The 24,817-nt window shown below is 35.5% G+C and overlaps 2 protein-coding genes across 4 annotated transcripts in view; both read left to right on the top strand.

The window, feature by feature from the left end:
- Window positions 1-5,160, top strand: part of LOC129274259 (uncharacterized) — a 36,851-nt gene extending 31,691 nt beyond the window's left edge. The window contains exons 30-32 of the mRNA XM_064108995.1: window positions 295-468; window positions 2,099-2,234; window positions 3,626-5,160. Coding sequence (XP_063965065.1) covers window positions 295-468; window positions 2,099-2,234; window positions 3,626-4,013 — 698 coding nt within the window. The 3' untranslated portion in view covers window positions 4,014-5,160. The remainder of the gene's footprint in view (window positions 1-294; window positions 469-2,098; window positions 2,235-3,625) is intronic.
- Window positions 5,161-7,668: 2,508 nt separating this feature from the next.
- LOC135156457 (acyl-CoA-binding protein-like) lies at window positions 7,669-24,685 on the top strand. 3 transcript variants are annotated; one of them, XR_010295574.1, is made up of 5 exons: window positions 7,669-7,840; window positions 15,879-15,996; window positions 18,380-18,442; window positions 21,444-22,914; window positions 23,286-24,685. XR_010295574.1 is itself a non-coding variant. In XM_064108993.1 (4 exons), exons 1-4 carry the CDS (start codon window positions 7,835-7,837, stop codon window positions 21,518-21,520), a joined length of 264 nt encoding a protein of 87 aa, XP_063965063.1. In that variant the 5' UTR covers window positions 7,701-7,834; the 3' UTR covers window positions 21,521-24,685. The 3 variants fall into 3 exon arrangements, 1 of the variants encoding a protein (XP_063965063.1); XR_010295573.1 differs by having other exon boundaries at window positions 7,701-7,840; window positions 21,444-22,958; XM_064108993.1 differs by having other exon boundaries at window positions 7,701-7,840; window positions 21,444-24,685.
- Window positions 24,686-24,817: the final 132 nt, after the last annotated feature.

The following is a 24,817-nucleotide window of genomic DNA, read 5'->3' as shown; positions in this document are numbered from 1 at the left end:
ACATACAAAATTTAAGAGAGCTTGACAATCTCATTTTTGTAATTGGAAATTGAGGGAATAAAAATAATAATATTTAAGAAATTATGGGTGTCTCTTCTTCCTCTTCTTCTTCGTCTCCTCCCTCTTCTGGTTGTTCTTCCTTTTGCTAATGTTGCAGTTTATTATCATTATTATCATCATCATCATCATCGATCATCATCATCATCTTATTATTGTTGATGTTATCATCACCGTCATCATTGTTATTATCATCATTATAACTACCATTGCTCTTATTTGCTCTGATTTACGAAGTACCGTGTGGACCGGGAACATATGAGGCATTGTTACCAACTGAGATCGACCGTGAGTGCAATCCATGCCCAGTTGACACATATCAAGATGGCTATGCGCAGACAGAATGTATCCATTGTCCAAATGGCACCGTCACTGCAGAACCTTATTCATCCAATATATCGGATTGCTTTGGTAAGTTTTTTTACGCAATCTATTCTAAATAATGTGAAAGGTGTACAAAGAAAGAGAATTCCGATATATCTGTAAACTTGGCCAGAGTTGATGGTGAAGATGTCCCAATCAGTTATCGGAGGAGAGACCTGCGGGTCATAGTGATTCAGCTCGCTTTTCAATTCAATTCAATTCAATTTATTTTCATTCTTCAACATAATACAAATAATTACATGATAAATCAATTCAATTCTAATAAAAGCATGAACAAAATTCAACATTGAATAAATAATATACATATTCAATAAGTGATTCAAATATAAATTAACATGCATGTCAAATTGAAATCAATATAATTAAATATAATTAAATCAATATAATCATATATCATGAGAAGAATGGTGGGTCCACTGAAAAGCAAAGCAGGTGACGCCAAACAAATAATAAATAGAAAGAGTGTGATTAGATTTGCACTATGGAACATTAGTCCGAAGCACTTAATAAAGGTCAAGTCCACCCCCAAAAAAGTTGATTTGAATAAATAGAGAAAAATCAAACTAGCATAACGCTGAAAATTTCATCAAAATCGGATGTAAAATAAGAAAGCCATGACATTTTCAAGTTTCGCATTTTTTTACATATTTGACAATAAGGACCAACTTGACTGAACCATATAGTAGTAAATGAAGCTAATTCCACAGGTTCAGAGAGGGATTAATCATTGTTTCACTTGATAATGGGGAGAAAATCTGAATATTTCATATACATGTAATAAAATACAAAAGAAATAGTGAGTGGATGACGTCATCAGTCCCCTCATTTGCATACCTACCATGATGTGCATATAACTCTTTTGTGAAAAATAAGCGAAACTTTAAAACGTCATAGCTTTCTTATTTTACATCTGATTTTGATGAAATTTTCAGTGTTATGCTTTTTGGATTGTTCTATTTTTGTTCCGATCAACTATATACTAATATACCCTAAACCTAACATAAAACCCTAATGCAACCCTAACCCTATATCCAAGAGGAAATAAAGCTCGGTGCAACTGTCGCAGGATTAAATGTTGTGTCACCCTGAGTGTTATCTCAGCAGTTTTACAAACGAGAGAAATGTTAATGAAGAATGATTACATTATCATGATTTGACTATTATTTGTGATATTTGAATGTATAATAGAGCAAATTAACATTTATACAAACGCCTTTTGCCAGGAGAATGATAATAAGAAACGGCCCATATGGCGAAAGGTGGTGTTATTGAACCATATTATGATTTTTTTTAAATCTGATGTAAACCCGACCGTCTATCATATAAATTCCCAATTTTCTCTCTTGATTGAAATGAAGGCCTTAAAAATACATTTTAAGCAAGTAGATTGTGAATTGGATTTTAATTTTTAAGGATTGTCCTTCTCCTCTAACCATTGAATACTTCTCATTAATATTACTTGGACATTTTGAAAGAACCAAGCCGTTCTGTCAATCACTGAATAGAGCTATCAATCTGTGCTATTCAGCATGGTTATTAGGATATTATTCGCATTTGTACACTGTTCATTGCTTTGGGTTTTATACGGTAAAGAAAACCAAACAAATCCAATGCTGATGGAATGAAATCAATCATTTTGTAAACCGATATGTTTCAGTTCCAGAGGTAGTACCCCCTGTAACATCAGTACCAGGCTTGGAAAAGAGTACTAAGATAATTATATCGGTGACTACCGTCACAGCAGCACTTCTTGTGGTTGTTGCCATTTTGATCTGGTATTTCTTCTACTATAGGTAAGAACGCTTCTCTACGGTTCAACTATATGGCTACCCATATCGCCCAAACTCCATTTTTGTCTCACCTGCATAGCAGAGTGAGACTATAGGCGCCGCTTTTCCGACGGCGACGGCGGCGGCGGCGGCGTCAACACCAAATCTTAACTTGAGGTTAAGTTTTTGAAATGACAGCATAACTTAGAAAGTATATGGACCTAGTTCATGAAACTTGGCCATAAGGTTAATCAAGTATTACTGAACATCCTGCCTGAGTTTCACATCACATGACCAAGGTCAAAGGTCATTTAGGGTCAATGAACTTAGACCATGTTGGGGGAATCAACATCAAAATCTTAACCTAAGGTTAAGTTTTTGAAATGTCATCATAACTTAGAAAATATATGGACCTAGTTCATGAAACTTATACATAAGGTTAATCAAGTATCACTGAACATCCTGCATGAGTTTCACATCACATGACCAAGGTCAAAGGTCATTTAGGGTCAATGAACTTTGGCCGAATTGGGGGTATCTGTTGAATTACCATCATAACTTTGAAAGTTTATGGATCTGATTCATGAAACTTGGACATAATAGTAATCAAGTATTACTAAACATCCTGTGCAAGTTTCAGGTCACATGATAAAGGTCAAAGGTCATTTAGGGTCAATGAACTTTGGCCAAATTGGGGTATTTGTTGAATTACAGCCATAAATTTGAAAGTGTGTTGGTCTAGTTCATAAAACTTGGACATAATAGTAATCAAGTATCACTGAACATCCTGTGCGAGTTTCAGGTCACATGATCAAGGTCAAAGGTCATGTAAGGTCAAAGAACTTTGGCCACGTTGGGGGTATTTGTTGAATTGCCATCATATCTCTATAAGTGTATTGGTCTAGTTCATAAAACGTGGAAATAAGAGTAACCAAGTATCACTGAACATCTTGTGCGAGTTATAGTAGTTTTCAAAATCAGCACTGCTGCTATATTGAATCGCGTGATGCAGGTGAGACGGCCAGAGGCATTCCACTTGTTAATGTACTTTATTTACGTTAAGATGACTTGAATTGATGTTGAATTTTTGTAATTTTTAGTCGAAATAAAACAAAGAAAGATAGGAAAAATCAATTAAATACGAGATGAAATAACATTATTTTAATTGAAGAACAGTGTTTAGTACCACGAGTTTCATAAATACGCACATGAGCTCTGTAAAAGAACCCATCATTGATACAATTCTCATCATTATTTTTACTGTTATTATATGTATTCAAAGGTGAATAAATGCCCTCTTTATGAAAAAAAATTACGACAATCCCAAGTAAGCCGATATATCTCCTCGATGTTGTAGCCTTGAGGAGAAATGAAGACTAACATCAAACTTTATATGCATCTGTCATCCCTTTCAGACCAAGAGCAAAGGTTTCTAGTGATGCCAACGACTCGCAGCCAAGTGAGTCATACAACCTTCAGGTGCGTGGAAAGACTACCCCAGCAACTGACCCCAACCAGGGTTTAAAGGGGTCTCTTTCCACCGTGAACCCTGGACCTTCTCCTTCACGAGACTCCCCTACCGGTGGACCTCGGCCAAAGTCCGCCTTTGACGTCCACGCGCCGCTGGAGGAATACAACCCCGGTGCCGGTGGAGGAGATCGTACCGACCTGGGGACGACACCTGGGTACCCGACTCCTAGATCATCATCACCAAGGCCAGAGTCATCGGCTGCATCAAGGAATGATGAAAAACAACCTTCCATGTTTATCGATCCCAAGATCCTTGAGGACGAAGTCGCTTGATAAGAAATAGACTGATTCAAATTTTCGGGAACAACTTTCCAATAGGGCAGTCACAATTGGTCAAGCGTTGGTTTCTGATTAGTTAAATTATATTTTATGCACTATCACGAGTAACAGCCGATATAAGTGGCACTACCAACTTGATGTGAAATTACTTGTAGAAAGTTAGTTGTTATCGAACATTTAAATCTGTTGAAAATATTATCCGTCCAAATGTAACGATCCAAAGTTCCTCAAATGCAAAATGCTTCATAAATGAAATAGATCCGGAGAAAGTTAATTGATTTTGTTGACTAATTTTGAATGTGAAATACAGTTTCATGTAAATGTAATTGACAGTGAGATTTGGTGTAGTGTTCATGGGCGATATTCAGGTCCTTTCGAAGGTCTTGTTTATCTGTAATGACATTTCCAAGTATTAAACTTTTTCAAAAGCCTTTCCAAAAGATGGATGCTTAGCTTCTGCAATCGACATTATTATTTTCAGTAGTTTATAAGGTAGTCATGGAGTGGTATCATTGTTATTTATATAGCCGATTTGTAGTAAAACCTAGCTAAAGCAATTTGTATGTGTTTATGTATGTTATTGGCACGAATATTCATCTCTGGGTAAAGACATGCAAGATTCATTTTCTGAATTTGTTGGAAACCCGAAACTGCATTAACCATGGTAATATCATAGGAGGGGGGGGGGGGTCTTAATCACCTTCAGTGGTATTTCTTTTCTGCACCTTTATCCCTTTGTTTCTCTTCATGTTTTGTTTTACATTTCTTTATTTGCACCCCTCTCCCGTCTTTTGCGCCCCCTGAAAGTGAAGCCCGGGGCAAGTGCCCCCTCCCCCCCTCCCCCCGCTAGATCCAACACTGATAACAAGCATGTCTTCTAAGCTTTTTTTTTCATTTGTCTTCTCTCTTTTTAGCATAGCATACATGTACACCAATTATTCATACTTTTAGAAAAATAAAAAATGTTTAATTCTTTGTTTTAAGAAATTATGAATTCATGAGTTTTCTTGCATTTGATTTATATTGATATTACCCATATACAACGGTTATCTAATTTTTTGTTGATTTTTTGTCTTCCTTGATATGTATTTCTGTATATATGTTGAAAATTGATAATAAAATACACTAATTCCAATTTAAATTTAAGAGTGTGATGTGAGCCAGAATTGTGATCATGTCTCGCCATTGCAGTAGGAGCTAAAAATGGGTGAAATAAAATTTGTATGGACACAGAAGGTACCACTTTCGAAGGAAAAGGGTTGTTAAAACATATTTAAAAAGCTTGTACTCAAGATCGAAAAGACCATGTATTTGCAAATCAGAAAAAAGAGGAGTGCTCCAAGCTTGTATAATTTTCACTTTTTGACTCATTATAGGCCTGCTTGAAACGACTGGTGTACAGTTGGGCCCCATGGACCCCCAAAATTTTCAAAGAATCAACGAAAAGAAGAATCAAAGAATAAATAATAATAGTATGCATTTATATAGCGCAAAAACTATCATTTTTTCTTCTATTGCGCTGCAAGAGCTTCCTAGGTGCTGTACATAGGCCTACTATTGGAATAGATAGGTTTTTAATTTTAACTTGAAATTATGTAAATTTGTTGAATTCCTATGTCGAGGGGAAGTTTGTTCCATAGTCGTGGGGCTGACATCAGAAATGACCTATCTCCTAGTGTTGCTTTAGTCTTGTGTGTGGGGACTTGCAGTGTGAGTGTATATTGTGAGCTACGAAGGTAATGGTCATGAGATCGGGATTTCAATTTCAAAAGAGATCTGAGATATAACTTTGGGCCTGACCATTAAGACCTTTCAAGACTATAATTTGGATCTTAAATGTAATTCTTTGCCGGACAGGTAAAGAAAAAGAAAAAAAGAAAGGAGAAAAGGGTGACATGTGGTATTATCTTCTGAATTCTATGTCGGTGTTGAGCATATATTTTCAAATTCCTGAATATGATACTCTGACTGGTAAAAATAATTTCCCTACTACCTCCATGATTGAACCAACACCAGTTCAGAATCAAACTGATGCTGTTTTAATACTACTTGGTATTGTATAAACACCTATCTGGTGTTAGACCAAAACCAAACTGGTGTAGTTTAACACTTCTCTGATGTGGACATATATAGATTCCGGGCTTGTGTTAAATCAACACCAGTGTTTTTGCAGTGTGGAACATAAGCGACCTGATAATATCAGGTACTATCACGGATGTATAATATACAGGCGTGAGAATTTCTCAATATAAAAAAGCTTGGCTGACAGTTTTAGTTTCAGGCGATTTTGACCAAAATATTAAAAAAAGCAGGGTTTAAAGGTCAAGTTCTTCCCCGGAGTTCACCCCATAAAAATATCAACTTGAGTCAATACAGAAAAATCAAACAAGCATAATGCTGAAATTTTTTAAACTCAAAATCGAATGTAAGAAAGTTATGATATTTTAAAGTTTTGCTTATTGTCTCACCTGCGAAGCAGAGTGAGACTATAATATGCGCCGCTTTTCAGACGGCGGCGGCGTCAACACCAAATCTTAACCGAAGGTTAAGTTTTGAAATGACAGCATAACTTAGAAAGTATATGGACCTAGTTCATGAAACTTGGCCATAAGGTTAATCAAGTATTACTGAACTTCCTGCCTGAGTTTCAGGTCACATGACAAAAGTCAAAGGTCATTTAAGGTCATTGAACTTTGGCCATTTTAGAGGTAATTATTAGATTGCTGTCATAACTTTCAAAGTCTATAGATATAGTGTATAAAATGTTGATATAGGGGTAATCAAGTATCACTGACAAGTTTAGGTCACATGATCAAGGTCAAATATCAATGAACGTAGTATTGTATCATTATATAAATGGTGTTTTTTGTGAATAATTATTTTATAGTAGTTTTCAAAGTCAGCAATGCTGCTTTATTGAATCGTGTGATGCAGGTGAGACCCAGAGACATTCCACTTGTTTTTCACAAAAAAAGGGTTATGAACAATCATACAGTGAGAGGCATGAAAGAGTCGATGATGTCCATCACTCAATATTTCTTTTTTTTTCATTATGCAATATTCAAATTTTTACAGATTTCACAATAATGACTATAACTTGACAGAACCATTAAATGTGAAAACAATGGTTTCCACATGTTCAAGGAGAAACCAAAATTTGTTTCACAGGACAATAAGGAGAAACTGAGGATATTTCACATCTCAAATAATAAAGATAAGAAAATAGTGTGTTTGACGTCATCATTTGGTTTTGTTAAATTAAGTGAAATTTTAAAATGCTATAACTTTTTAATACTATTGATGACATTTTCAGTGCTATGCTTGTTGGATTTTTCTCTTTTTATTTAAATCAACAAAAATATATTGTTATTGTTTATTGTTTATTTAATAAGGGGTAGCCCATTTATATTCGTTTTTACTATTGTATGTTAGTATTTTTTAAATGTGTGTATTGGAGCAAACAGGACCCCTCAGAAAAACAACCTGTGGCTGAAGAGAGCCATCCTGCCCACGAGTGGAAAATAAATAAACGAATAAAAAATGATTAAAAAAACTTTCCTATCCATTTCCTTCTTTTTTTATAGCCGACATAATTATTTATATTATTTTATTAAGCTCGCGCAGATGTGTGCAAGTTCATTTTGCTGGCATTCTAGTTAGCTAGCATGCTCAGCTCGCTTCGCTCTGCTAAAAAAAAAGAGCGACCGACCACGCCCCTCTATTGATCAGATGCAGATATACACCGCGCCGTTACTGTTCACAAAGACAAACTGGAACTAAAGAGCCTGTCGTAAATAATCAACAAAATTACGAAAATGTCGGTATGTATCTGTTCACGATGAAGATTTACTTGTGTGATATTAATCATTATTAATCAGACTAAATTAGACATACAACTGTGGCTCTTTACAATGAGATTCGGTGTATTAATACCTCGTCAGACTTCAGTAGTGAGTAAATATACCTCAGTCCCTCAAACATAGAATAGTGTCTTGTTTTAATACATGATTTGGTGCACGGAGACACGTGCATTTAAAAATCATGCATGCAGCCATCATTGCCCATCGGTAAAGGAGGAGTTTCGTCTCTATCATGTCAGCTCATCTAGCTCGGTGGTTGTGATATGGCAAAAGAATGTTGCGTTAGCAGTATCGCAAATTTCAAATTTTTTAAAGCCTGAAATTTGTTGTAACTTGTATTTCATGATTTGGTCTTTTTTTGGACAGATCATGATGACACGACAAATGAGATGAGTCGACACGTGCATGATCATGACGTAGTTGAATTAAGTCTCCAAAGTAACAATTATCATTAATTATTTCATCTAGACCCCCTATCCAAATTTCAGAAAGAGTTCCTCTTGCGACAGCCAAGACGATCAAGGCATGGAATACTCTCCCTCCCAACAAAATCAATGCCTCTTCTCCAAAAGCCTTCCGCCTGAGACTGGCGGAAGGCCAGAGCTAAATCAGATGGGACTTTTTACTTGCACCTGTATATATTTTGCACTGCACACCTAAACCTGGCCATACACACATGCCAAATAAACCATCTGCAAGAATCTTCAATCCTGAAGGAGGCAGATTAACCTGAAGAAGAAGAAGAAGCCACCCAAAGTAACAAAAGATTGTTTAGATTTCCGGTTTCTCTATCATTTAAAAAAAAAAGTTTTTTGCCTTGGCTTGGACTCGAACCCACGTCGCTGTAACTGCAGTTAAGATTCTTCCCGCTATGCCAGCAAGAAGCGCTGATACTGGATGGGGTTTTCTAGCGATCATTCTTCGACTAGGCGATCAGACCCTTTACTGACTAAATAAACCGATGTCTATGACTATGGACACTTGATTCTGCTTGAAAATTTGATGGAATAAAGCCATATTTTTGGTATGTATTTCCACTCTCCCATCATATATGTTCTATATTAGGGCTAGATTATATTATATTTGAACCTTCCCAATATTTTTATATTCAATTTTGGGTGGCTGTCGCAAAAGGAACTCTTCTCCAAATTTCATTTTCAGCTCTTGAAACATGAGAAGTCAAGTCTCACACTCAAAGTCAAACTGAACGTTGAAAATTTCATTTGCAAAATCATTTTAAGATTGGCAGAAATTGAAACACAATTTTTAAAATGGAAATATTAATAGATCTAGAAATAGACAAATCAATTTAAATTTGACGATGAAAATAAATGCAAAATGGAAATGATTTTTAAATTTAAATTTGAATATAAATATGTTAATATTCTTTGATTTTGAGATACCTGTACTTACTTGGATTTACTTGGATGTAGAGACATAAAGCTAACCTTATTTGTCCCTCGTCACGTAGGGTTGTCTCTGGTATGGTGAATATTTTGATGGATGGGATTTCCAGTGCCTCTCGATTGCAGATTTAAATGCATTTACACTAGTAGCAGAAACTGCTACTTCAGGTAAAGCATTCCAGTTATCAATGCTTCTAGCTGTAAAAGCATATTGCCGTGTCTGTAATCTACATCTGTATTTCCTGAATTTCATACTATGACCTCTGGTCCTTTTATTATCATCAAGATGGAACAGGCTACTCAGATCTATCCGATCAATACCTCTTGTGATTTTGAAGATTTGAATTAATTCTGCTCTTTGCCTTCTGTATGAAAGAGTAGGGATTCCCAAAATTCTCAACCTTTCAGGGTAATCTGAATGACGAATGTTGGGAAGAAGTCTCTTCGCTCGTTGCTGTATCTTTTCTAGTTGATCTTCATCTTTTTTTAAGACTGGAGCCCAAGCAGGATTACAATATTCTAGGGTAGGACAAACAATAGCTTTGTAGAGTTTGAGCCAGCCCTTCTCATTTAGAGCCGTGAAGGATCTCTTAATTATGCCAAGCTTGGTATTGGCTCTTTTTGCAATATCAGCAACATGTTCACTGAAGGAGAGGGATTTGTCGAACACGACTCCTAAATCTCTCTATCTTCTGGTTTGACTGCACATATTCCCTCTTCGGTTAGCATAGATCTAGTGGTTAATGGAATGTGGTTGCATCGCCTACAGAACTACTCGGTCAATGCTTAGGCGGGTGTGAACTAATGTGTAACAGAGAAGAAAAAAAATTTCACACAGGAGCTCGGGGCAATTTCAGCTCCATACTTCTCAAAAGAGCCCTAGAAACTCCTCATTCCCTGCCATGTTTGTAAGTAATAACTCCACCCCCCCCCTCCCCCTCCTGCATCTCGTCTGATCAGAGTGTTCAAGTTCTTCTATTTTTGTACAGAATTGTTGTACTAGATTTGATTGACACCGCAATCACAAAAACACATGACATTTGGTACAGTTGAACAAAACAAAACTATTGTGCGAGTAAAAAAAAGATGCATTTTGAACTGGGACCGGAGGGTGAGTGGTTCCAGGTGGCTCGTGAAAGATTCAGTTGACAGAGCCAAAACCACTGTTTCAGGCAGGACATTCATTCCACAAACAGACGTCACTTGGGGAAAAAGCTTTGCCGGGACAATTCCTCTGCAGGGTCCCTTTTTAACTATTTAATAAAAGAGAAAGAGAGTTAAAGAGATACAGGAAAAGTGATGTGTTTTGAAATCACACGCCATTGCCCATATGGCCAGTGCCATTATTATACAAGTGAAAGTTAAAGTAGGCAAATCTTTTACTGTTGGTACACTTTGTTTTCCAAAATGGGTAACAAAGCAAAAACAAGTCAAAGAGTCCTGTGTAGTAATGTATCGAACCATTTCTCATTTGTCTCTATCTGCATGAAGGGGTTAATCATTGATAAAAGAGATTAGTGTGGACTCTGTATTAGGTATTTAGGTACATATGTGGTCCGTTTAAATTTCAAGATTACCGGTATAAAAGATACTTGATACACGTAGTTTGCTATACTAATTTAGGTACATAGGTGGTCCATTCACACTTCCAAGATTACTGGTATAAAAGATAATTGATACACGTAGTTTACTAATACTAATTTAGGTACATATGTGGTCATTCACACTTCCAAGATTAGGTATAAAAGATACTTGATACACGTAGTTTACTAATTAAGGTACATATGTTGTCTTGTCCATTCACACTTCCAAGATTACCGGTATAAAAGATACTTGATACACGTAGTTTACTAATTTAGGTACATATGTTGTCCATTCACACTTCCAAGATTACCGGTATAAAAGATACTTGATACATGTAGCTAGTTTGCTAATATGAGATCAAAGTTCTTGTAATATCCTGAAATAAAGTACAGAAGACTCTGCATGTTTGGTCGACCATCCATATTGTTGGATAGTTTCTATACTTAACCAATCTTTCAGACAAGAATATTGCAGGCAATCAATATTAAACATTTTCTAAGTTGAATTTAGCCAAAGTTGAATTCCTGCAAAGGTTCTTGTATGTATATCACATCTAATATACATGTGACTCTACTAAGTAAAATCAAGAGATTTTACTTAGTAGAGTCACATGTAAATTAGATGTGATGTGATATAAATACAAGAACCTTTGCAGGAATTCCTGTAAAGACATAGGAATAGTTGCATTTGGGAGAGCAACAATGGAGAACTTTTGATGTGATGCTATACAAATTTGGTAGTTTAGAGTAGGAATTGAATTGTTGTAAGGCTTGTAGGCCCATTAATGTAAATACTACCAGTACCAGGACTTTTCTATGGTGAAATGGTTGTAATGAACAATTAAGTAAATAAATTTGAATCCTGCGATTTCTTGTAATTACTGGTACTTTAGTATGTGAATACACCTGTTCAAGCAAATTTTTTTTGGGGGGCTACTCTTCACAAATTACTTCCTAAATCTGCAACATAAGATAAGAATGGGGGATTTTTCAGGAATCCTTATTCAAATTTCCAGGGCTATTTTGAGCATTCTGGGGCAAAATCACCCATAGCCCCCACCCTTGTATTTCCTTGCAATTGATCATATGGGCATTTTCACCACAGATGGACACAGAGGCAAAAAAATCAAGTTGATATTCATGTAAAATGCTTTATCTTTTTTAATAAAACAAGACCTGAAGTTTCTGAGACAAAAATTTTTTCCGACTCTGGCAGCCATTTTTTATTTCAAAATGGCTGCCAAAGTATGGATACAAATTAGTGTTGAAAATAGTATATTGATACATATTTTGTTTTGACAGATTTTTAAAGAACATGTTTGATTATGATGTTTTCGCCTGTGATTTAGCTTGCTATTATAACACTTTTTAAAATCCCACAGAAAGAAACACCAGTAATTCATTCATCTGATAAAAAAACATTGATGAAATATGTGATATGGTATGTAATGTCAGTTACCAAAAACATGAACTTTTTTTTCTCATTTCCTGGAAAAGAGGATATATTATATGAAACTTGGTAGATTTCCTCTCTAGGTAACACCCCTCCCTTCTACACCAAAATTAAAGATTACCAATTAACAATGAAGCCATAGGGTACCATTAAATATATGTAATGTCAGTTACCAAGTGGAAAAGGTAATGTCAGTTACCGAGATGTAATGTCAGTTACCATGATAAAACGTTGGTTACCAATATTGAAATGCAAATATGTGGTCAATTTTATGGTGAAGAAATATTGTATACTTGTTATTTAAGTCAAGTCACACCAGAAGGAGCTTGCTAAATTGACTTTTAAAAGGTATATGAAATTATGAAGGAAGTTTCATTCCCATCGTGCAAAAAAAATTACTATGAAATTGTTCTGTACATGCTGCACTTACCAAGTACCTAATTGTTTGTATCAGACAATTTTTTGTTTGGTTTTCAGGGGGGGGGGGGGTAGGGGGTACTTTTCCCAACCTATTGCCTAAATCTGCAACATTTTTAAAGCTTAACATTGTGATGAAGGGGATTTCCAGGGTCCCTTTTTTAGTTTCTAGGATTCTTTTGAGCATTGCCTCGCTAAAAGTAAATTCCTGGTTTTTATATCTGTTAGTAGTGTGGATGTGTGATACAATTTTGTTTTTGGTTTACAAGTATAGATGAAAAGTGAAATTTGACAGTTCTGATCAATGTTGCATGGATCTACTAAAACTGTGGTGTTTTTGTCAAATTTACAAATAGTTCAGTTTCAGTTTAGAAGCTGGAGTTTATTTTTTGTTGACAGCTTATTAAAGAAATTAGCAAAGAAAATGATTAAACAAATTATGAAGAGAATTGAAATCCGACAGATATGAACAAGCATTGCTTGCACTGACCAGAATAGAAATCAATAAAACTACATGGCTGCATGAGATTCGGGGGAGGGGTACATGTAGCCTAGGGGAGGAGACCCTTATTCATTTTTGCCTTTTTTGAGGGGAGGGGGAGGTTGGAGAAGGAAAAGGTTTAAAAAGTCAATATAAAACTGATGAATATATTATGGGTGTATAGTCAGAAAAATCCATGTGTACAGTAAATGCAATATTAAATTACTATAGGAAAACATGTAGCTGCTATGACCCCACCCCCCCCCCCCCCCCCCGAGTAAGTAAAACATACATTTCTTATCTTTTGATAATTAAAAATGTGAAGTATTATGAAACTTTTATGATTTTAAAAAGCCTTACATATAAGTACCAAGAAAATTATGCCTTTGAAAATCATATAGCACTGGTAAATGTTAATGTGTATTGTCAGTTACCGACAAGTAATGATAAAAATGTTCAAATCAAAGAAAGGAATTAAGAAAAAGAAAAAGTTTTTCATCGAAATGTTCCTAAAAACTCGAGTATACTTCCACATCAAGCTCACTTTCATGTGAAGCCCTGCACAGAAGATACAATGCAATGATTCCACACATTTGACTTCCATGTGTTATCTCTATGGCAAATTAAGTGTAATGTCAGTTACCGTAATGTCAGTTACCAGCATGGTTGTGGAAAAATTATCATAGTCCCCAAAAGACAAAAACAATTTTTTTTATATTTTGACACATCTTAACCTAGTAACGGAGGTATATTTACATATTTAAATTATTACTCTATCTACTCAGGGACATGAGATATTTCAATTTTAATGAGCACCCTAAAATTGCATGTCCTTTTGCGTAATGTCAGTTACTGACACATTTTTGCTTGCTGATGCGTAAAAAAATGTGGTTACATAGGAAAACTTAGTATCAGAGTATACAGCAAGGTTCACTTTATTAACTCTATCAAAAGCAAACTCCCATCATTTGTTGTTTTAGAGATACACATAATGAAAGGTGTGAAAACATTGTGCCGTGTAATGTCAGTTACCGTGAAAATGCCCATATGTAGATTAATGTGCTTGTCACATAACATTAGGCTATTATTGAATGATACACAGTTGTGTATTCTAAGTAAACCAAAAGTTGAAAAGGCTCTTGGTCTAAAGTCTGCTCCTGAATGGTAATTTTATCATGAACTTCCAATTGCATTGTGAATGACACAGTGGAGAAGTGGAGAATATCATGTACATGTAGGTACATGCACTGTTATTTGAATGGTTGGTCTGAAAAAATAGTGGCCGCTCAAATAACATAAATTGATATGTATGTATTATATTACCAAACACCCAGAAACTGACAATAAGTTGCCAGGAAGAATCTTCTGTAAAGAAGGGCAAATAAATATTTGGTGTTTAAAAAGTTAAAATTTAAAAATTAGCTTAAATATGGAAGATTAATTCTTCTTCATACTGCCAGTATACAAATAGCGAATAGGCATGAGTGCGATGGTGCGAGATTTCGCATGAGGTGAAAGAAAGATGCTCTATTCAACGAGGCGTGAGCCGAGTTGAATAGAGCGTTTCTTTTTTTCACCGAATGCGAAATCTCGCACCATTGCACGAATAAGAATAGTCGCTATTTGTGTTGTACAACGCCTCGGAATTTAGCAAAAATATGAAAAAAACAAAGAGTTTATCCCTATAGTAATCTATGAAAAGGGAGCAAAAATACAGAGAGCAGAAAGCAAAATCCCACAAGCGCACATGACCTTGGGCAGCCTTGCGCATTTAGCCAGCTGGCTCATACGCGTATTGTTCATTTTTACGGAGCGCAATGAATTAAATCGTATTGTGACGTCACCTCCTAAAGCCGTGCAACGGTACATTTTGGACGGTACATTTTGGATGGTACGTCTTTTGTGCAACGGTACGAATGTTTGACATTCAGCCTCCCATTTGCTCGCGTACAACAAGCTAAGTAGGCGTTGTACAATGTTTGATGTTATGTTAAATAAAAGACAAGATACAACAATATGTTTATTTGTAGACTGTGTGGAAGTTTCACAGTGGACACATAATTTTCTTTTTGTTTTTTTTCTGTTGATGCCCTCACTGAATTTCTATTGCAGTCAATCAAATGGGGATAATTATTGATCTATTTTGACAAGTTTTATATCATTTTAAAACAAAGTGTGCTTTTTCAAGCTTAATGAAGATCTAAAAAAAATAATTTTTGCCAACTCATTGTTGGTACATGTATATTAGGTTGGCAAGTCAGATAAAGAAAATAGAAAATGCAGTTTTAAAGTTTCTTATGTGTTCATCGAACATGAACATAGAAATAATCAAAAATAAGTGTTCTCTTTCTGTGATGGGATGGAATGTTATTTTGAATTGATTTTGTAAAAATACAAAAGTAAGGATTTAAGGAAAGTTGAGTTTGTTCTAATTATGAAATGTTCTTTCCAATAGGTTTTTTACTGAGTACAATCCTTTACATTGGACATTTTTACTATAAGATGAAAATTTGTGAATATTATGAAAAGTGCTTGAAAGCTCACCAATATTGTTATCATCTTTCCCACCCCACAATTGGATTTTTCTTTGTAACAATTTTATATTTAATTGTAATTTGCTTTTTCCTCTTTTTTCCCTTTTATTTTGATGACGTTTTAGGAGGCATTCAACAAAGCTGCTGAGGAGGTGAAAAACCTTGTTAACAAACCGACCGACGAAGAAATGCTTAAAGTCTATTCTCTCTATAAGCAGGTTACAGTAGGAGACTGCAATACAGGTAGGCATTCTTTGAGACCACTGTACTCTATTGCTGACATCACCCACAATCAAGAAGTGTTTCTCGAAGAAATGATCAGTGATTTCTACTGACTGACTTGTTCTGAGCCAATCAGATGCAAGGATTTCAGTAGCTTATAACAAATGTTAGTGGTAGTTCACTCACTATTAGTTTCATGAAATGCTCCCGAAGATTACCTGTAAAGGCCACTGAATACCTTAGGACCTGACTGGTCTGCGACTGAGTGCGGGGAAATGAATCGCAAGGTAGTCCTAAGCTTCGACACTGCTCACCTTGCGATCCGACTATCTGCGACTCTTGCATTTTTATTTTCTTTTTTCCATATCAACTGAGAAAATGGTGCTTACTACTGCTTATACATGATATGCAACGTGTAATGTTATTGATCAATAGTGTTAATAACATTACACGTTGCATATCATGTATGCGTCGGTATTCAGTGCGGCTCTGCTGCCTGATTTGTTGGAAGGTGGATTGAGCTTGCGATCTAGTAGTAAGGCTTTGACATGTCAAATTCTTACGAAATTTGTTGCTATTTGTCTCTGACCGTTCTGCGAGTCTTACGCTGACAAGAGCTGTGACGTCACATTTCCCTTCACTCAGTCACAGACCAGTCGGGTCGTAAGGTGTGCGGTGGCCTTTTATAGAGAAAGCTTTAATAGCAATCATTGTATAGGAACATCCTAACGATTGATTGCGCTGACCACAATGTTAGGTAGGACAACGAAACGGCATTTCTACTAAAAAGCATTACCTTAATATATTCTTTATTAGCATTATTGTCAAAGACATTGCTCAAAACTTTAAAATTTCATGAATAGTGAAAAATAAGGCCTAAATGCTTTATAAAATGTGTCTAGAAATGCATACAGCATTTTGGCCCATACCCATAGGCTATACTGTGTGGGCTAGTGGCTGAAAATAGGCATTTTTAAGTCTATGCTGACCTAGACTGCTTGAGCCTCTGTGAGGAGCCATGGAAACATGTCACATTGATAGATAATCAACTTGGCTGCCAGAAAATGTGAAGATGTTGCTACATTTAACTACATTGTGCAGTCAAAATATAGAATGAAAATTTGAGGCAAATTCACCTATGATTGACTTTTTTTACACATGTCTACAGCACATATCTGGTGCCATTGCCCACCCTAACAATGTACTATCCATTGTGAAAGTCAAGTGTATGATTAATCGCTAACCTTTGCACTACAGCACCCAAGCTGATAGTATACTCAAAGTAGGGTCCATGGTATATTGTAGCTGTGTGATTGTTGAGTATAAGACTCACTGTATGGTGGGTGACATATAGGATCCAAGACAGATTCTCCATCATTTAGATTCCCATCAGTGTCTTGTAGGTTGAAATCAAAACCTTTTACAGTACAATTTTTGTTAAGCATCAGTATTAACTTTACCTAAACCTGGGGGTAGGAGGGAGGCGGAACGGGGACATGGAAAATACATTACAAATATAATGATTGACCTAATAAAGAGCATAATCAGTGAAATAACACAATTTAAAAGGAGAAAATCATTTTTGTTACTTTGTATAGTATGCCATGGTCAACATGTATCTCAAGTTTCAGGCGAAGAATGGTTCCGTTTGCTTCAATTCAGAAAAAAAAGTTATCAAACGACATTTTCAATTCATGAGGACATAAAACCGTTTTTTAATAGCTATCTATAATTGTTACCTGAAAAAGAATGTGCTTCAGAAAACGGCAAGCTTTCATAATTGATAATGAGTGATAAAGTACAGGTCCCTGCCATTTGTCGCAATATTATTACTCACCAGCCAACTTGAGATTTAGACACCGTTCTCACTACTGTCCTAAAACTAGTTTACTGGAAACTAAGTTTAGTGGAAACTAGTTTAATGTGTAATGAGAACGGTCGAAGCTGTCTGGGAAGCGATCTTCCAAACCGGTTCAGAAAACCATAAATAGCGATGTAGTTTTGAAGATCGCTTTGCCTCGTTAAACTGGTTTCTTGAACCGGTTTCCAGTAAACCAGTTTTAGAAAGTATAATGAGAACGGTTTCTAACATGTCTTATACATCTTCAAATGGCCATGACTTTCTTATTCCTAGTCCAATATCTTACAAAACTTAACAGTTAACTTTTGCTGAGTTTTCTCTTCCATATGACATACAATGATACAAAGTCATTTCAATACTGAGGTATTGGATAATCAAGTCATCATCATATCTTTCAAGTGGAAATGTTATCAAATCTGCATTATCAATGAACTTTGTTTGACTTCAGCTGATCTGAATGTCGTGTATTGAGAACACAAACATTATTCCAGTCATGAGTAAAGTTTTATGAACAGATTTTTTTATTTGTATTTGTTGTAACAGCTTGTCCAGGTTTCATGGATTTTAAGGGGAAGGCTAAATGGAATGCCTGGAACGGCATAAAAGGTAATAATTTCTTTTCTCACATTCAAATATGTTGTGTGGTCCAGTGGTTAGAGCACTGGACTCATAATGATCGCAAGGTTGTGAGTTCGAATCCCCACTCTGCCATTGTCTCCACTTTGATTTAAAAAAAAAAACCCATGAGTAATATCTGTCGTCTATAAGGTCAGCCACTATGACTGATTAACCTAGACCTAAAATGGTTCCTAGGTAATTGGTTATATACCAGCTTGGCGTTTACCAGCAAAATGCTGTCCTGCCAAGTTCCCACGGGAGTTACCATAAACAGAAACAGAATGTCATGTGGGGGCGTCTTGCTCTAGTGGTTATGACTCTTGTCTTTCAATCTGAGAGACGGTTAGATTCCCAGCCGTGGCATGTTTCCTTCAGCACGAAATTAAGCCACATTGTGCTGCACTCGACCCAGGAATTCCTTCAGTGCTTCCTGCTTTAATTCAGAATGCTTAAGGACGTTCCACAGTTAAAGTGAAATCCATGTCATTTTCACCAAACTTTGCACATAGATACTTTAGAACCTTAATATTCGAAATATGCAAAAATTAACATACGTCCATGTGCTTGATTTTTTGCTATAGAGCTTCAAAGTTCACCCAAATTGATGTTCTTAAGAATTGCGCATTCAAAAGAATTTGGCATTTTTAGACCGCCCAAGATTACTACAATGAGTTTAAACCTCCATTACTCATTCAAAATACATGAAAAAGTCATCAAATTTCGCAAGAGAGTTAATAATTGTATCGTTAGAATGGAGAATCTATTAATAGTGCTATTTGTTTGCAATTTTAAGTTTAACAGCACTGTCAGTTCTTAAAAATGGCGTAAAAGATAACAAAATCCCAATCTGAAAAATGTAAAATTTCAGTAACAAAATACAAACGTACAATAAATGCTGCACTTTATTCAAAATCCATGTCATTTTCACCAAAATTTGCAGAGTTGTAGAGGAAGGTATACCTAAGAGGTAGAAACATTAAAAAATAGGGGTTCATGTGCTTGTTTTTAAACTATCAGCATTTTTATTAGAGCAAATGTGCTTTCTAAAACACCAAAAATGGGCCGAATGCTTAGTATCTATGTGAAGAAAAATCAAAACCACTCTACCATTTATTCAAACTCGGGCTAATATTCGTGATTCTTGGCAGCACTGCAGAGTAAAGTATTTTGAAATTGTAGAGAATATTTTTTTGAATGGTCCATGGAATAATTCAATTTTTTAGCTTCATGAAATAACGCATCGGATCTGCAGTTAAAGTGCAGAAGACGAGAAAAATCAGCTCATACCCGCAGCTAATTAATACCTGTTCATCCATTGTGACGTCAGCGCGCAGAGTGTAAACTATGCGCAGATCATAATGCGCACAAATATAACTGTGGAACGTCCTTAAAGAGGAATAAATAGATCTGGGATTACAGTCTCAATGCTTGCAACTGGAGCTTAAAGGGGAGTTTCACCGACAAAAACTTTATTGTAAAAATAGCAGGAAAAAAAGTCTTTAATAGCCGGGATAATAATAGCAGTGCTTGGTATCCTCAGGCAAAAAGCCAGCTATTTTTATTATTATTATACATTGGGTGTATCAGAAAAAAGGGAAATCCCAACCTTAATGAGACCGATTGATCAGAATATATCAAGTTGTCATCTTCATGGAAAGATTTTTACTGTCAATATCAGCGCCAATATTAAATTTGTGACGGTGTGTCCATGTATGTATTTTATCTTCATTCCTGGATTTAAAACAACAAAACGTATGCTAGCATTGATAATAATATTAATATGACATTTAGATTGTGCCTTCTCTATCTACTTTCCTATTCAGAGGTGCAGACGGAATTATTACACAGAAGGGTGGGGTGTCTTAAGGTTGGCTTTGAATGACTCTATAGACTTGGCATTGCGTATTGTTGAAGGGAGTGCATTCCACAAAGTGGGAGCACTAGTAATAGCAAAAGCTTTTTCACCAAATGAGCATTTGATTCTACGAAAAGTAAAAAACCCAGTTCCCAAAGATCTTAGATTTCTAGAGGGCGTATATTCCAAGATAAGATAATTGAAATGGTGAGGAGTGCAACCATGAACAATTTTCCATGTATTGTAAGCCAAAAAAATCTTGAATTTTATATGCTTTACCACGAGCAACAAGTGAAGTTCTTTAGAACAGGCGCTATATGTACCGTGTGAGTCGATCAAAATGGAAATATATGGTGTGAACACATAATTATTTTATTATATACGGCCTGAAAGAGTATGTTCTCCCAAACAATGTGATAACATATTTATGTAGTTTTAATGCTTGGATAACCAGGAGGTATTCTTTGCAGTGATGTAAATTTTGATACGCGCCAAATTAAGGGCTTGACTGCAATGAATGAATCCTGATGTCAATGATGTCATAGTCCTACAAGGGCTGCAACAAGTCACTTTTTTAGAAATTTACATTTTAATTGTTTGATAAACACATTTTAGTATCAATTCTCCAGCTAAGTTCGTCGGAAAGGGACTAGCAAATATGTATACTAGCTCATGTAGGGTTATGACATCATTGGTATCTGGATTCATTCAATACAGTAATGCCTAACTTTGGTGCAAGTCAAAATTTACATCATTGCAAAGAATACCTACTGATTATCCAAGCTCGAAGACATACATAAATATGGTATTAAATTATTTTGGATAAGATACTCTTTCCAGTAATATATGATAATTATGCATTTTGATTTATGACATATTTTTTCCTTGATTTGGGGATTTGTCAGGTGTCAAGTTTCTTTTGACTCACATGGTAGAAAGAAGTTTTACTGAGGATCGCTTGCAATGATTGACTCACATGGTAGAAAGAAAATTTACTGAGGATCGCTTGCAATGATCTATTAAATTTTCCTATTGTTTGAATTGGAATTAAACTGTTTAAAAAAAAATATATTAGCTAAATAATTTTTCTTCCTATTTTTCCTTTTTTTCTTCTTTTTTTTCTTTTAACAACAGGCAAATCCAAAGAAGATGCTGAGACGGAATATATAGCTCTAGTGGAAGGACTAAAAACAACATATGGCACCAAGTAGATATAACGGATTACATTAAAGTATTGTGTTTCTGTTTTGTAATGAATCCTGAATAATGTGCAAATAGAAGTAAAGATTTTCAAAAGAGCTTTGGTATCAAATAAGAGAGAATTGATGGAACATTTGGAGGGAGAACTTTAACGAGACCTTATGAGGATCGATCAACAGTTACGGGGTAGATTGAAACTTGTCTTGGTATCACTCAAAGGGACTGATTTGAAATTATTTCTCAATTGGCGTGTTGCTATAGAGAATCGTTTGAAAATGGTTTATCTTTTCCGGAATCGAAAAACCGTATCGCCCTTAAACAAACCTGTGTCTTCAGAGTGAATAATCTGATTATTAACTCGCATTGTGCGTCGCAGAACACAATAACCGTCTCCCAGAGGTGGTTTAATATGAGAAACCGTATGCGCCTGTTTCAACAGGGAAGTTTTCCGGAATATTGGATAATACCGTTTAACAAGTCTCTGTAGAAACATGCCGAATAACACATGAATAGAAAGAATATATCTTCGTGGAACAAAAATTCAAGAAAGATGTACATGTCTAATTGAATGGAATAGATAGCACAGTACCAAGTATAGTATTATTCATAGTTTTCCAGTTTATGTAGGATGATTTCTGATTTATAAGGAATAATTATATTTATAATGAATGTGACCTTTTCTGTTTATGCGTATGTATAAATTTTGTTATTTGTAACTTGGGTTGTCTAGTTTTATACAAAATTTTCAAGATGTTTTCTGTGTCATTTATCCAGAATTTTGATGATACTGCCTTTTGCATTTGAGAGTACAAATTTATTTTAGCTGTTTATTTGGGACCAATGCCTGGAATAATTCATTTGATTCAGAGGAAATATATATCACAAGGTGTATTATTTCTTTGTTTTCATTCAATTTAAGAAAATGTATAATTGATTGATATGAAAATATCATAGAATATGAAGGGAGTTCACTTTGTTCTATGCGCACTGCATGTACATATTTTACCCAGAAGTTTATACCATATTTTCCAATGGAAAAAAAGTACATGTTATGCTGCATGTAGAATGAACAAATTTGTGATACGTTCTGTGACCTGGAAATCAAGAGATGAGAGTTTGGGGATTGAATTTGAAAATATGTAAGGTTTAGGAAGAAATGACATTGATTCGTAACTCAGTACAGGAAATGTTAACATTAAGGTGAATTGCAGTGAACTTATATTTGCACTGTGTAAAGGTTATATAATATATATCAATAATCAAATGTACCTCCTTTTACCAAAACTTTATGAAGGATAACATCATCTAAAAGTTCATTCCATTTGGGAAGGAGAAATTCTAACATTTCTTTGTGTATCACATGTATTCATTGAACACTAGGCATTCTATTCTGATTTTAAAAGTTGTGGCTTAACTATGGATAGCCAAACTCGACATAAATCTCTTAAGGCCACCGCACACCTTACGACCCGACTGGTCTACGACTGGCTTGCGACTGAGCTGAGAGGGGGAGATGTGACGTCACAGATCTTGTCAGCTTGATAGTTGCAGACCGGTCAGAGACAAGTCGCAAGGAAAATTGGAAGGATTTGACATGTCGAATCCTTATGACGGGATCGCAAGCTCAATCCAACTTCAAAGCAAAAGCGCATGCGTGAGTCGCAGACAGCGTGGTAGTCGTATCGCAAGGTGTGCGGTGTCGAGGCTTATGACCACCTTGCGATTCATCTCCCCTCACTCAGTCGCAAGCCAGTCGCAGACCAGTCGGGTCGTAAGGTGTACGGTCGCCTTTAGAGTAGTTAGCCATTTGCTCATAAATCTTTAATGACTGAGAAGTACAACTGGAAGAGTCTTATGCAGTATTCAAGCATGTGGAACCAGAGAAAACTTGGGAAAGTAATTAAATCACAACTAATTTCTGGCAATTTGGCTTTCCATAATTTAAGCACAGATCAGCTTCATGGGTATAGATTGTACTGTAGATGTTGCATATTCAGGGTTGTTGGCACCTATATATATGTAGCACATAAACTACCACTCAAAATATAGAGAGATATAAAAAAAATCACTATAAAATCTACTGAATTGGTTCCAAAAGGTACTTAATCAATTTCTATTGGTTGAGAAAGAAGCAACTTTGTTTTATCTTTATTATATTAAACACTATTGCTGGTTATTGAACAGACTATCATGGAGTGCATTACGTCATAGTTGCTTTCATAATTGTATGTATATTGTTCAAACACAAGAACCCAGTGGACAAGTCTCCTGACTTTAAAACGGGGTCGTGGGTTCATATCCTAGCCATAGAATACATTATATCAGTAACAAATCGATCCCATTGTGCTGCACTCAACCCTGGTGAGGTGAAAGGGTACCTGGAATTAATTCCTTGAAATGCTGTGTGTGCTTAGGCCACCAAGCTTAAAGCCAGGGTAATAATATTCAAGATCTTTGAAAGCACATAGAGACGTTAATCATAATGTGATACATGCTATACATATTATTATGATCACTATTATTTTACCTGAATATAGTGAGTTAAATTGTGATATATCAAATACACAATAATTCAGTTTTCATCAAAATTTGATATAGTGCCTTTCAACAACAAGGACTTTTATGGGGTTTATATCTGAAATTTTGAAAAGACAAGCATCAGTAACAATCGTGCAATTTAAATAAAATTTACTTATTTTCTTTGCTTTTTAACAATGTACATGAGAAGACGGTCCCTTGCAGGGTTTTCTATTGATAATCATGGTTTATACTAGACACAGTCCAGACATATGCTATCAGGAATTCTGATTTTATTTTATCACAACTCTTTTCTTTTTCACTTTGACGCTGAAGTGATAGATGTAAATCTGAAATTCCTTTCAGAGTCGAATATGAGAGAGGGACAAAATTGGAATGTTATCCTTATCAAGTTTTATGCATGATTTGAAAATTATGATGAGGTAATAATAGTCCTAATTGGAAAACCAAATATATTGTTAATATGAAGGGGATCAAATATGGAATGTCATCTCTAGCAATCAATTTGTATGTTTGGTTTGATGATTGCAATTCATTGTTCATGTGATATTCATCAAAACGTGAAAACGTGATTGAAAATATAATTTCGTGTAAATTGCACAAATAATAATTCAAACTTATTCGATTGCATGAATTTACATCTTTCTTTGTGCGTCATTTTTTTTACGAGTGATCTTGGGGAGGGATAAAAATTTGAAAGAAAGGGGGGGGGGGAGGGTAGGAGTGGGGGGAAAAAGATGAAGGAAAGAACTGACCAAAAAGGGGATTAA

The sequence above is a fragment of the Lytechinus pictus genome, chromosome 13, assembly GCF_037042905.1.
Source record: "Lytechinus pictus isolate F3 Inbred chromosome 13, Lp3.0, whole genome shotgun sequence".
Taxonomy (NCBI): domain Eukaryota; kingdom Metazoa; phylum Echinodermata; class Echinoidea; order Temnopleuroida; family Toxopneustidae; genus Lytechinus; species Lytechinus pictus.
The sequence above is the reverse complement of the archived record's forward strand: the minus strand, read 5'-3'. Positions and strand labels throughout refer to the sequence as shown.